The 12,336-nt window shown below is 52.1% G+C and overlaps 1 protein-coding gene across 1 annotated transcript in view; it reads right to left on the minus strand.

Annotated features, from left to right (window-relative positions):
• The window catches only part of GCLC (glutamate-cysteine ligase catalytic subunit), a 252,101-nt gene that overhangs the window by 159,591 nt on the left and 80,174 nt on the right, over positions 1-12,336 (minus strand). The window contains exon 3 of the mRNA XM_085610850.1: positions 1,553-1,735. Within this exon, the coding sequence (XP_085466976.1) occupies positions 1,553-1,735 (183 nt within the window). The remainder of the gene's footprint in view (positions 1-1,552; positions 1,736-12,336) is intronic.

Consider the following 12,336-nt stretch of genomic DNA (forward strand, 5'->3'; position numbering starts at 1 on the left):
ATACACTATATAACTCAGTACATAAGCAAGACCAATTCAAAGATGGTCAGGGTGGCATTGCTTTCCCAGTCATGCAAGGTTGCCTTACATTGTCGAGAAACTCTCATGCAAGCATCAAACCAATACCAGGTTACTGGATCTTTTAGTCTGAGGTCCCCTGGTCTTGTTTCTTCGAATAGTACGTTAGCTGTGGTGTCCTTTTGTACCATGGCCATCTTAAATGACTGAAGCAAAAAAATATTTGAGGGCTGGATGGATACAGCACACACAGTTTCAGCATGTTAATGTGATATGGCTCCTTAAGTAATCAGGAATACTCATCACTTCAAGGAGACATCCATTCCAAATTACTGAAGAGGAGATGGCGGCTAGAATAGTAAACTTCTCAGTAGCTGCTCCCCCAGAACCCCCCTTAGTGCCTTGAGACCCTCATGGGTCAGTAGCACGCTCTACAAATGTTTTGATTGATTCGATCTCCACCAAGTGACAGGCCATAGATTTGAAACAGTCACCTTCAGCTTGTCTTCCCACAGCCTTGATTTCTAGAACTACGGATCTTAGAGATACTTGCAAAAGGTTCCATATGCAGCAGCACAAGCCTACATGAAGATGCAGTATGCTGCCAGGAGAGGGATTTCCCCCCCCCCCCCCCCCCGACCCCCCGACCCCCGACGACCCCCCGACCCCCCCCCCCCGACCCCCCCCCTCGGACGCCAGGTTAATGCTGGCAGTACTATTCAGACTGAAGCGACTAGTCGGTTAGTGATTTCAGACATAGTTATTATTTATGTCTCCATTATGTGGCATCCCGCTATAGTAATGTTGCCCATAATAGAAATGCATTATTAGTAAAATGACTCACCAGTTGGCCTCCTCCCAAACCACCATCCCCTTTCCCTATCTGGTAGCTCGTTATCTCCAGGAACATCCTTCCCAAACTGCTAGTGGATGAACTCTTTACTTTACGGCCAGGTGGGCTTGGTGACATGCAGTGCTATATATTTTGAGTACTGAATTTGGTGCACTCAGCCACCAATGAGAAATGCATGAACTTCAGCACCAATGTAAAACAATGCTGTGGCAGCACACAATTGCCTCTGTAATTAAGTTCCCATTTGAACTTTCTCACTGTATTATCTCTGTCCAAGAGCTTCAGCACATACGCAATTCCTACAATTAAAATCCATAGCCACCAATATTAGTAATAATTAGTAATCAGCAAATAACCTCAATTTTCTCTGTCTTGCAAGACAATTCATCAACATATTCGGAACAATGCCCAAGACTTGTATCAAGCTGAAACTACCTCCAAAATACCTAATCATAGCATAATTTTCCCAAAAGCTAAGAGTAAAGATGTGGAAGTACAACAAAACAACTAGATTAACTGGGCTTTTACAGTAAATCTTTAATTAAGGTATTTATACAGAATTTAAAGTTAGAAGGATAAGCAGGTAGGCACAAAAAGTAAGATTTCGATATCAAGATTTCATTTTGATGGTGCCATATCCATTTAATATAACAAGAAAAACTATTATGGTTTGGTCCTCACCTTGGAAAAGCTGTAATTGTGCAGATGGCAACATTTTTTTCCAACAAAGCAGATGCCTCGAGCCGTCTTTTCCTCATGTTAGCTTCCACGGTGTTAAATTCGGACATGGTGCCACCATACGGTTGACCAGGCGTCCCTTCAATCATGTAGCTGCCATATTCTGGTCTCCACAGAGTAGGATGGCTAACCAGAAAGATTAAAAACATTTGAATACAATGAACACAAGCAACATTAGTATGCAATATGAAGTTACTTACCTGTGGTAAATATCTTTCTGATGGATACTCGAACTACCTGCAAATTCCTCACCTGTAGAATATTGCGCGACCTGTAGAACATTCGCAGGTATCAAAGTGGATCAGGAAACTTCAAAGGTCTCACAGCATGGTAGGGGGTGCTAGCTTCATGTAGACGCCACAAGTGGTGTCAGATGATGCTGCTGAAACCATATAGCACCCACCCTGGCGCAAAGTCAGTTTCCATCTGTTTTTCTACGCCTTCAGGACGAGCAGATGGACTGGCATCAACATTGCACAGTTCAGTACAAAAATGAAATATCTGGGCAGCTTATTAACTTTTTCTAAACAAATTCATCAAACAGGGAGGTGTGGGTGGCCCAGTGAGGAATCCGCAGGTTATGTACTAGAAAGATCATTACCTCAGTAAAGTAGTTTTCTATTCAGGTGGATGAGTCTACCTACAGACTTCTCACCTTTTGAAGAGATTTAAAAGCAGTACCCTTCTAAGGAGAAGTGTTGATAGATGGTTAGATGAGGATATCCTGCAAAACTGATCTGGTGAAGTAGTTGTCTCTAGGCACTTCGGAATCCAGGCACAAATGCTTTTTGTATAGCGATGCCCCCGTAGCTGCCTTGCAGAGATCTTATCAGAACTCCTCTGGCAACGGAAAAAGTGGTCAATCTGACTCTGGTGGAATGGAACCAGATCGCTTACAGAGGTACTTTCTTTGCCAAAGATTAGCAGGTATTCATTGGGAGGAAGGTTCACCTGGACAGAGTTCGCTTCCATACCAAAGATGGTGAACGGTGAGCAGAAACTCACAGCCTGCAAGTCACGGACCTCTCTGGCTGAAATGATTGCCACCACTAAATACTATTTTCAAAGTTAACATTTATAACTGGCAGCTATACAGGGGATCAAACAGGGTCCCCATTAAAAATGTTAGCACATGGTTAAAGTTCCACTGAGTAACAACAAAAGGCAAATACAGATTAGTCAACCCCTTCATATAAATGCATTACAATAGGGCATTTGAACCGAATAGGCTGCTCTTGAAGACAGAGGAACACCAAAAGTGCTGACAAATACCCCTCAACAGTGCCCACAGCACACACACTCTGAGCAAGGTAAAGTGCAACCTTCAAAACTTGAGATAACTTAGCCTGCAAAGAATCTACATGCTGTCTGACCCATTACGCAACAAAGTTACTTACCCATTATTCGACAATAAAGCGATTTAGTGGGGGCGTTATATGGGTGGGGAGGCTAGTCAACAACATGACATCAACCACCTCCAGTGGCAGCCAGAAAGAATTTAGAAGTCCCTGCTCAATCTCCGGACATGAAGGAGTAGACCTCGGAGATTGGGATGCAGGTTCATTGGGCAAGAATGTCCTGTCTAAATGGCAGCCTCAGCGGTCGACATACCACACCGTACTTGGTCAATCGTGGCCATAAGGACTTAGGCTGCGTCCTGGCGGATCTCCTCCAGAAGTGGGGTAATCAATGGTATCGGATAAATGTAGCTGAAAGTTCCACCACAACTAAAAAGTGTCCCCAAATAGTACAGACCTGCGGACATTGCGAAATTTCATGGGAGGCGAATAAGTCAACCTGAGGAGTGCCCCACTGGGTGAAAATTTCCTGAACTACCGCTGGCAGGAGACACCACTTGTGATGGGCAAGAGAACGCCAGCTAAGACTGTCGGCTCTACTATTCAGAGAACTCGCTAGGTGATTGGAGGTTAATAAGACCTCTCAACTGTGAGCCCAAGCCCACAGTCTCAACACTTCCAGGCAAAAGAGGCAGGACTACTCCACCTTGCTTGTTAGCGTCTCACATTGTTGTAGTGCTGTCCATCAAGTTCTGGGCAGACCAACATTGTATGAAGGGGAGGGTGGCCTTTAGCATCAGCAAATTAGTTCGCAGTTCCAATAGATTTATTTGAAGCACCTATCCGCTGGAGACCAAAAGGCCTCTGATCTCCAGATCCCTCAGGTGAGCTCCCCAGCCCTGAGGTGGCGGCATCCATCAGTGCCATAGCCATGGTGCAGGGGGGAGTAAATGCCGCTCTGCACATACACCTCATTCAACCACAAAACCACTTTTGCTGAATCTAGGGAAGATTACGATGGAGTCCGACAGGTTTCTCTCATATGGAAGCCACTGCCTGCAGAGGCACCCCTGGAGGACCCTCATGTGCCAATATGCCTGCATAACTAGGAGAATGCAGGAAGCCATCAAGCAGGCCTAGCCTAAAAATCATAGTACCTTCAGGATTGGAATTCTTGCTGTCTGATTGAAGTAAGAAACCATTTTGTGTACGTCAGCCATCCTCGGAGGTGGAAGAAAAGGTGTGAAACTGGAGGTATCCAGTACCATTGCTATAGATAGAGGGTGGAGCTTGCAAGAAAAGAAGGCTGAATCCTCTATTATTGAGAATATCCATTGATCAGAAGTGATGGCCTTCCAGGCTGGTAGGCTCCACGTGGATTTAGGTAAGTGCACTAGGTCAGTTTCCCTGGTGGAGCAGGACAGAATGAGGCAGCGGTGGAGTAGGAGGCTTGATGGCCAGATCTACTACCCTTACCCCTTTACTGGGGTGGTGTGGGGGAGGGGGAAATCAGCTGGCTCTGGGGCAGCTGGGCCTGGTGCTGGCAGAGTTGGTGCTGACAAAAAGGGAGACACCCCCAAAAAAATTAAAAAAATGACAATAGTGTTTCTGGAGTTGAGGCTGCCGAGACCCAGCGTTCGCCCCAGTGCCTTGCTGGGCACTCTGAAGAAACTGTAGGGATTGTGCCTGTTACCTGACCAAAGGAGCAGGAATTAAAATGACTAAACTCACCAGTAATAGATGCGCTGAGAGAAGGATCACCCAGAGCAGGTCAAGAGCACATGGCCACCAGTCTATTCACCACTAGCTAGCATTGTGGTGGGCTTCACACAGACTGCTATAACAGATTATACCAGGGCTTCATTGAAAAGAAGCAAAGGTTAAGGCCGATGGACGTAGAACCTTCAGGACATTCGTTTTCACGTCCACACATGGCAGCTGCAGGTCCATTACTTCTGCAGCTTTCCTGACCAGAGTGGAACGACATAACCACTGACGAAGTATGAAGTTCACTGGCCAAGGATAAGCCTTGCAGCGGACACTGGTGTTCTTCTCAATCATCCCCAAAGGCATATAAGTTGAGGGGGTTAAAGTCTGATCAGAAGAGATCATGAAATTTTGGCTAATACTCCTCTGGGCTTCCCTCCTAGACCTTTTCTGAGGAGGGGGCCCCGTAGGTGCAGGAGGCAGCGCAGTCTGCAAACTCTGCGCTGGTGGAGGTTGCCGCGCCGAAGGTTTCTGTGGTGGTACCGGCAGTGGGGCATTGTAGCTGTGTTCCAGAGTGAAAACACTAAATAGAACATAGATAAATTAAGCTCGGACCATATCCCAGCACCGGTAAATACGGATATGTTGGAGCCAGGGCGGATGGATCTGGGAGTGCTGACAGTGGTGCCTGTAGAGGTCCATTAAACTGCAATATCTGGTTGACTGAGGCACAGGAGTGGAGCCGTTAGGAGGGGGGAGCCAGTTGGTTTCACCATAATCAATTCTGGCTCCGAGAGTGAAAATCCTGTGAGAGACTGGGGCAAACCAGGTGATTGACCTCAAGGTTTGGGGTTTACTGTGCTTCAGGAATGAGAGGAAGGTGATCTGGAACATAGACTCAAGTGACAAGGACTCCGCCAGTCATTCCGGAACTGGGCATGAAGAGCTTGGGGCCTTAAGAGTGCACACTCTGACATGAATTACAGGAATGGGAAACTTAGGTTGACACCATGCACCATAAGCAGATAGAGTAAGTGTCTGCGATGGACCTCGGTCCCTCAGAACCCCTGGATTACGAATGATTGGGGAGACATTACTACACATGCATAACATTTTGTACGAGGAAAACTCATGACTCAGAGAAAGCAAGCTTCAGGTCCACATCAAAGGCACAGAAAAAATGGGAATGGACCTTGTTGTGCCGGTGTGGGTGCTATATAGGTTTAGGGACATCACCTGACACCACTTCCAGCATCAATGTGAGGCCAGCACCCAGCGATGTGAGAGCTTTTAAGTTTCCAGATCCAGTTAGATGCCTGGGATTGTTCCACAGGTGAAGAAAGTGCAGGCAGAAGTATCCATCAGAAATTAAATCTTCATGGAAAACAGGAGTAATCTATACAAGAACCACCTATGCTACTCAAAGAAAAGCGTTGCAGTATATTCAACTGCTGGAAACCATTTCATTCAATTTTTAAGGTGTTCAACTGTTAGACCTGGCACCATTGGCATAGGCCTCCCCTGCATTTTTTTTTTGCTTTTGCCTCCTGTGTTTTTGCTGTGTGTTGGACTCCGTTTTGCTGGTCTAGAGGCTTTGGGCACTCCGACACTGCTGCTCTAGGCCACAGTGAAAGTGCCACGATTGGCAGATTTGATTTACTAGTCAGACCCTAGTACAGTCCACTGTGTGTGCCCAGGGCCTGTAAATCAAATGCTGCTAGTGGGCTGCAGCACTGATTGTGCCACCCACAGTAGCAGCCTGTAAAATGCAACTCCAGCCTGCTATTTCAGAGCCTGTGTGCAGTCTAGTACTGCCATGTTGGCTTGGCAAGTGCAGCCACTTGCCAGGCCCTAACCTTCCCCTTTTCTTACATGTCAGTCACCCCTAAGGTAGGCACAAGGTACCCCTGTGGGCAGGGTGCAGTGTATGTGAAAGGTAGGACATGCCCTGGTGTATGTGGCATGTCCGGATAGTGAATTACTGGCAATTTCGTTTTTTATTATTGCAAGGCTTGTTGGAATGAAGACGTTTGTTATTTTGCCTGCACGCTGTTCTATGTAAGTTAGCATTCGCAGCACCATTTTCTGTTTAGCCGCCATTTTGAACCATGTTCGAAACTGCTTCTTGCCTCTTCGAGAAAACAGGCTGTGGGAAGTTTCGTTTTGCCAAGGTTGGGCCTTGCTTTGCTAATGAATGCACTGTTCTTTTTTTTTTTTTTTTTTTGAAACCGTTTATTGCAGTTTGTAAAAGTTACAGGTATGGGCCTACAACCATCCGGCCGGCCGCTAGAATGACAAAAGCATATTGCATACATACAGTAAAAGTCTCTCGGCAGTGCAGAGCAGTGAAACAGGAGTAATCAATGGTGCAGGCCACACAGCTCCAAGCCCACAGTACGGTTCCCTTTTCTTGAAACAAAACAACACCAAAAAACCACACCCGCAAGGCAACCCGCGATCCAAAGTGACAGCACGTGCTCCATAAGTGGGGGATCCAAACCAGCAGCAGAACTCTGGAGAGGGGAATGGGAATAGATCAGGGACTGGGGGACCGCGCGCCCGCAGCCGAGGGAGGGGGGCCGTCTAGGGAGACGGAGCAGGCGAGGCAGCCGGTAGCAGTGGTGGCTCACAAATACCCCCGCGGTAGGCGTTCCAGGGGCCCCAGAGTTTCACCCACGCCCCAGGCTTACCTCTCGCCACATACACCACCTTTTCACGAAACATACACCAATCCATATGCTCTTTCCAGGCCGACACCGCAGGGGGCCTCTGGGATCCCCACAATTGAGCAATGTCGCGCTTGGCTATCATGTATCCCAGAGTCACCCACCGCGTCTGCGGGACCGAATAGTCATTCGGTTCCCATACATTCAGCAAGCATCTCCTCGCTTCAGGCAGCAGCGCGACACGCGTAACCACACGCAGGACCTCATGCACACCACGCCAGAATCGCTCCACCTTCGGGCACTCCCACAGTATATGCATGAAAGTCGCCAACGCACCACAGCCACGCTTACACATTCCGTCACCAGCAAAACCCATACGCAGAAGCCTTGGCCCCGTCACGTAGACCCGGTGAAGGATCTTGAGCTGGACGAAACGAAGGCGAGCCGGGATGGCCACCTCTTTCGGAGAGGCCACCGCGGAAATCCAATCCTCGTCGTCCAACTCCAGCCCGTCGGCAACCCAAGCCACGCGGAGACTAGTCAGCAGGCACGATCTATCGTTGATCAGTTTTTTGTATATGAGGGAGATCGTGCTGTCCGGGACATGGCCATCTAGGACTCTGTCCTCCAGGGGGGAAGACTCCGGAATGGATGCGACATCCGGGAAGACGGAGCCCAGCGCATGGCGGACCTGTAGGTACCGAAAGTACTCACTGCCCTGCAGCTGGAACTCCGCCTGCAGCGTCTCAAAAGTTTTGAATCCCCCCCTCGTCCAGAGATCTCCCACCGTGCTGATTCCGATCGTGTCCCACTTCTCGAAGCCCTTCGACGTCCACAGGGAGCCCAACCTCTCAGACGCATACAGCGGTGACGCCCGGGTCAAACGGTCCTTCCACCCCATAGCTGCATTAGCCGCGTGCCAGACACGCACCATGACACGCGTCGGTCCCGTCAAACGGGAGTCGGGCGCGCCAGCGTAGAGCGCTCGATTGTAATCGCCACCGGGCAGGAGCATCTTATCCATCTCAAATGCCGGGTTCAAGGCGGGCCCGTAAAGGCCATGATTAATTGCAGCTAGTTGGGAGGCCCAGTAATACCGTTTAATGTCAGGGAGGGCGACCCCCCCATCGTACCACGGGAGCGTCAATTTAGCCAGAGCAATGCGCGGCCTCCCGTCCCAGAACAGGCGCCGCTGGAGGCCCTCCACCTCACGGAAATAGCGTGCCGGGACCAAGTCCATAGTATTCTGGAGGGCGTAGAGGAAGCGTGGCAGGGACATCATTTTAAACAAGGCCGCTCGGCCGAGAGGCGAGAGCGGCAGACGCCGCCAGCGCACCACGTCCTCCCTCAAGCGCCGGAGGGGGGGTAGCAAATTCCGCTCATAGCGGGCCTCCGGGTCAAGAGTGATATAGATACCCAGGTACCGAAAACCTTGGGAGGCAATCTGGATCGGACAGTCCCGTGGTAGGGCCGGAGCCTCCCCGGAAAGCACATAGACACAGGATTTCGCCCAGTTGATGACCAGGCCTGAGTTGCGACCGAATGAGCGCAAAACATCAACCAGGACGATCAGTGATTTACGCGGGGAGGCGAGATACAGAAGGATATCGTCAGCATAGAGGGACACACGGTCCTCATGCTCGGGGGTCCAGCGGAGACCACGGATAGAAGGGTGCCACCGCAGCCACTCCGCCAGGGGCTCCAGGGCCAGGGCAAACAGGAGAGGCGACAGGGGGCAACCCTGTCGCGTACCCCTCCCCAGCGCGAATGGGGCCGAGACTCGCCCATTCACTACCACCTGCGCCAATGGGCCCGAATATAGCAATTTGACCCAGCTAATGAAACCCGGGCCAAACCCGAATTTCGCCAGCATCGCCCAGATGTATGGCCATTCAAGCGTATCAAACGCCATGGTGGCGTCCAAGGACGCCAAGATGGCCGGCTCCCGCACAAATGGGACACGCGCGAGCACCCCGTGCAAGCGCCGCAGATTGAGCGCCGTGTTGCGGTGCGGTATAAAGCCAGATTGGTCTTGGTGGACCAAATCGCCCACCACGCCAACCAACCTGTTGGCCAACACCTTGGCGAGGATTTTGGGCTCCGCGTTCAAAAGCGAAATCGGCCTATAGGATGTGACCCGTTCACGGGGCTTCCCCTCCTTGTGGATCACCACAATTGTGGCCAGACGCTGGTCCGGCGGGAGGGAACCCCGCGAGTGGGCCGCCAGGAACATCGCGCGCAGGTGGGGCGCCAACACATCCGGGCGTAGCTTGTAGAGCTCGATGGGAATACCATTGGGGCCCATGGCCTTGCCGGATGCAACCGAGCGAATAGCCAAGGCAATTTCGTCCGAGGTGGGAGGGGCGTCCAGCGAATCCCTGTCCTCCACCGTTAGGGAGGGCAGTGCGATGTCCCGAAGCAGGGCATGGGAATCTGCCTCCGAGCAGGGGGAAACCGGGGAGTAGACTTCGCGGAAATAATCCGCGAAGCAGGAGACAATGGCTTCCGGCTCAGTGACACACGCACCATCAACACTCTCAATCAAAGGCACCACGCGGCTCGCTCTCTCCCTCTTATCCAACCACGCAATCAATTTGCCAGCCTTATCACCCACATCATACAATCGCCCCTGCTGCTCTCTACTGAGGCCCCTGGCCGCCTCCGTGACGAGGGCCCGATAGGCCGCCTGCTTTAGGTGTAGAACATGCAACTTGTCGTCTGTTACCCCGCTCCCCAGGTCACCCTCCAGTTCTGCAATCTCGGCCTCTACCCGGGTCACCTCCTCCCGCTCGCGCCGCCGGGCATGGGAGATAAAGGAGAGGGCCTCCCCTCTAAGGACTACCTTGAAAGCCTCCCACAGGGAGATGGCCGAAGAGACCGACCCCACATTCTCATCGAAATATCGCTGTAAGGATTTAATCAAATCGGCACGAATGGTGGGGTCACGCAAATACCATGCATTGATTGGGGCCACCCTGCCATCCCCCCTCGGGAAGACATCGAAATGCAACAACAATGGGGAGTGGTCTGAGATACCCCGCGCCAGATGGCGCACCTCCCCCACCCTCCCTGCATGGGCCGCCGGGACAAGGATGTAATCAAGCCGCGAGAGGCTACCATGGGCACCCGAGTGGAAGGTGTACTGTCGCAATGCAGGATGCTTTAATCGCCAGCAATCCACCAGGCCCAGCGTGTCCAGAAGGCCGGGCAGCCACGCCTGTGCCCGGGGGAGGTCCCTAGGGGGATGGCGATCCATAGACCCAGAGGCTACCGCATTAAAATCCCCTCCAACCACCAGCAGGCCACTCGGAAGGTCCAGAAGGAGGCGCCCCAGTTCCGCGAATGTGGTAGCTTGTAACCCAGGCGGGACGTACACTGATATAAAGATAAACACTCTACCCTCCATTCTTCCCACCAGAACCGTGTAGCGTCCCCTCTCATCATGGCGCACCTCATCAATCTCCAACGGGAGCGAGTTCTTGATCATAATACCCACCCCCCGCGAGCCCGAGGTGAAGCCGGAATGGGCCGCTAAACGATATCCCCGCCGGTTCATTGCATGAAAGGAGTTACCTATAAGGTGCGTCTCCTGCAGGAAGACAACATCTGGTGAAATACGTTTTAAGTACTGCAGGACCACACCACGCTTAATCCTATCCCCCAGGCCGTTAACATTCCATGACAACACAGTCAAATCCCTACCCCCCATCATACGTCGAAACAATCGGTCGTCCCCCATCGAGCATCCTAAAAACAACAACATAGTAGCGGGTTTGCCCTGCGGTGCTAACAAACAACACACCCCCCCCACCCCCCGGTCCCAACAAAACTCCCCCCTCCCTGCACCCCTGCATGAGCCCAGACAGCCCCCCCAAAGTGCAGTGTGCCTGTCGCCCCATAGCTAAAATACTAACTAGTCCCCCAGAGGAGGAGGGAAGCCCCCAACAGACCCCGCACGACCTCCATATGAGGGGAACATACGCAATCAATAAATGGTGAAGGAACAACGTCCAGAGCAAGGCCTATTCAGTCACCCCTCAATTCTGATCCGGCGGGCCCCCCTCGCCAGCCGCGCCCCCCCTGCCCCCCCGGCCCCGATCTCCAGGCAGAGTGTCCAGCCAGTCCCCAGCCGCCCCGGGCCGGTCGAAGAAGTGCGTGCGACCATCCACCTCTACCCTCAGCTTAGCTGGAAAGAGCATTGAGTACTTGAGGTTCAGGTCCCTTAGGCGACGTTTAACACCAAGAAAGCTCTGTCGCTGCTTCTGGACCGCCGGGGTAAAGTCTGGGTAGAAATGTACCTCCATGTTGTCAAGCTTGACCGGTCCCTGTTGTCTGGAGGTCTGGAGGATAGCATCTCTGTCCCGAAAATTAAAAATCCGGGCAATGAGAGGCCGCGGCGGGGCACCAGTCTTAGGTCTGCCCCCGGGGACCCGGTGAGCACGCTCCACCGCAAAAAGCTTACTCAGCCCCCGGGGCTGGAGATGGGTCAGGATCAACTCTTCCACGAAAAGATCCGCCGCCTCCGCCTCTCGTCCCTCCGGCACCCCCACAATACGGACATTATTCCTCCGGGCCCGACCCTCGGAGTCCTCCAGTCGCCGGTCCATCAGGGCGCTCGCCTGGCCAAGCCGGCGCACCTCCTTCTGGAGGGCCACCACGTCTGTCGTGAGGCTCGTTGTGGTGTGGGCCAGGGAGTCGACTCGGTCGTTTGTTTTGGACAAGTCTGCCCTCACAAGGCTCACATCCACCAGGACCGAGTCTATTTTTTGCGCTAAGGTGTCGAAACGCTGGTCCACCGAGGCCTTCATCTCTGCGATGGCGCCCATGACGTCCCGGAGGGTCAGATCCACCGGATGAGCGGACGCCTCCGTCGGGCCCACCGGGGATGCACGCGATGTCTCCGGAGAACCCTTCTGGAGCGTGTAGCGGTCCATACTGTTGGCCTGGTGCGCCGTGCCACGGCGGGTCGTCTTCACCTTCGCCCGGTCGCCATCTTGTTTGGTGGACATGGTGGCTCTTCCACCGTCGTGCCAAGCTCCCCAAACGGGCCGCTATA

The sequence above is a fragment of the Triturus cristatus genome, chromosome 6 (assembly GCF_964204655.1).
Source record: "Triturus cristatus chromosome 6, aTriCri1.1, whole genome shotgun sequence".
In the NCBI taxonomy this organism is placed as follows: Eukaryota; Metazoa; Chordata; class Amphibia; order Caudata; family Salamandridae; genus Triturus; species Triturus cristatus.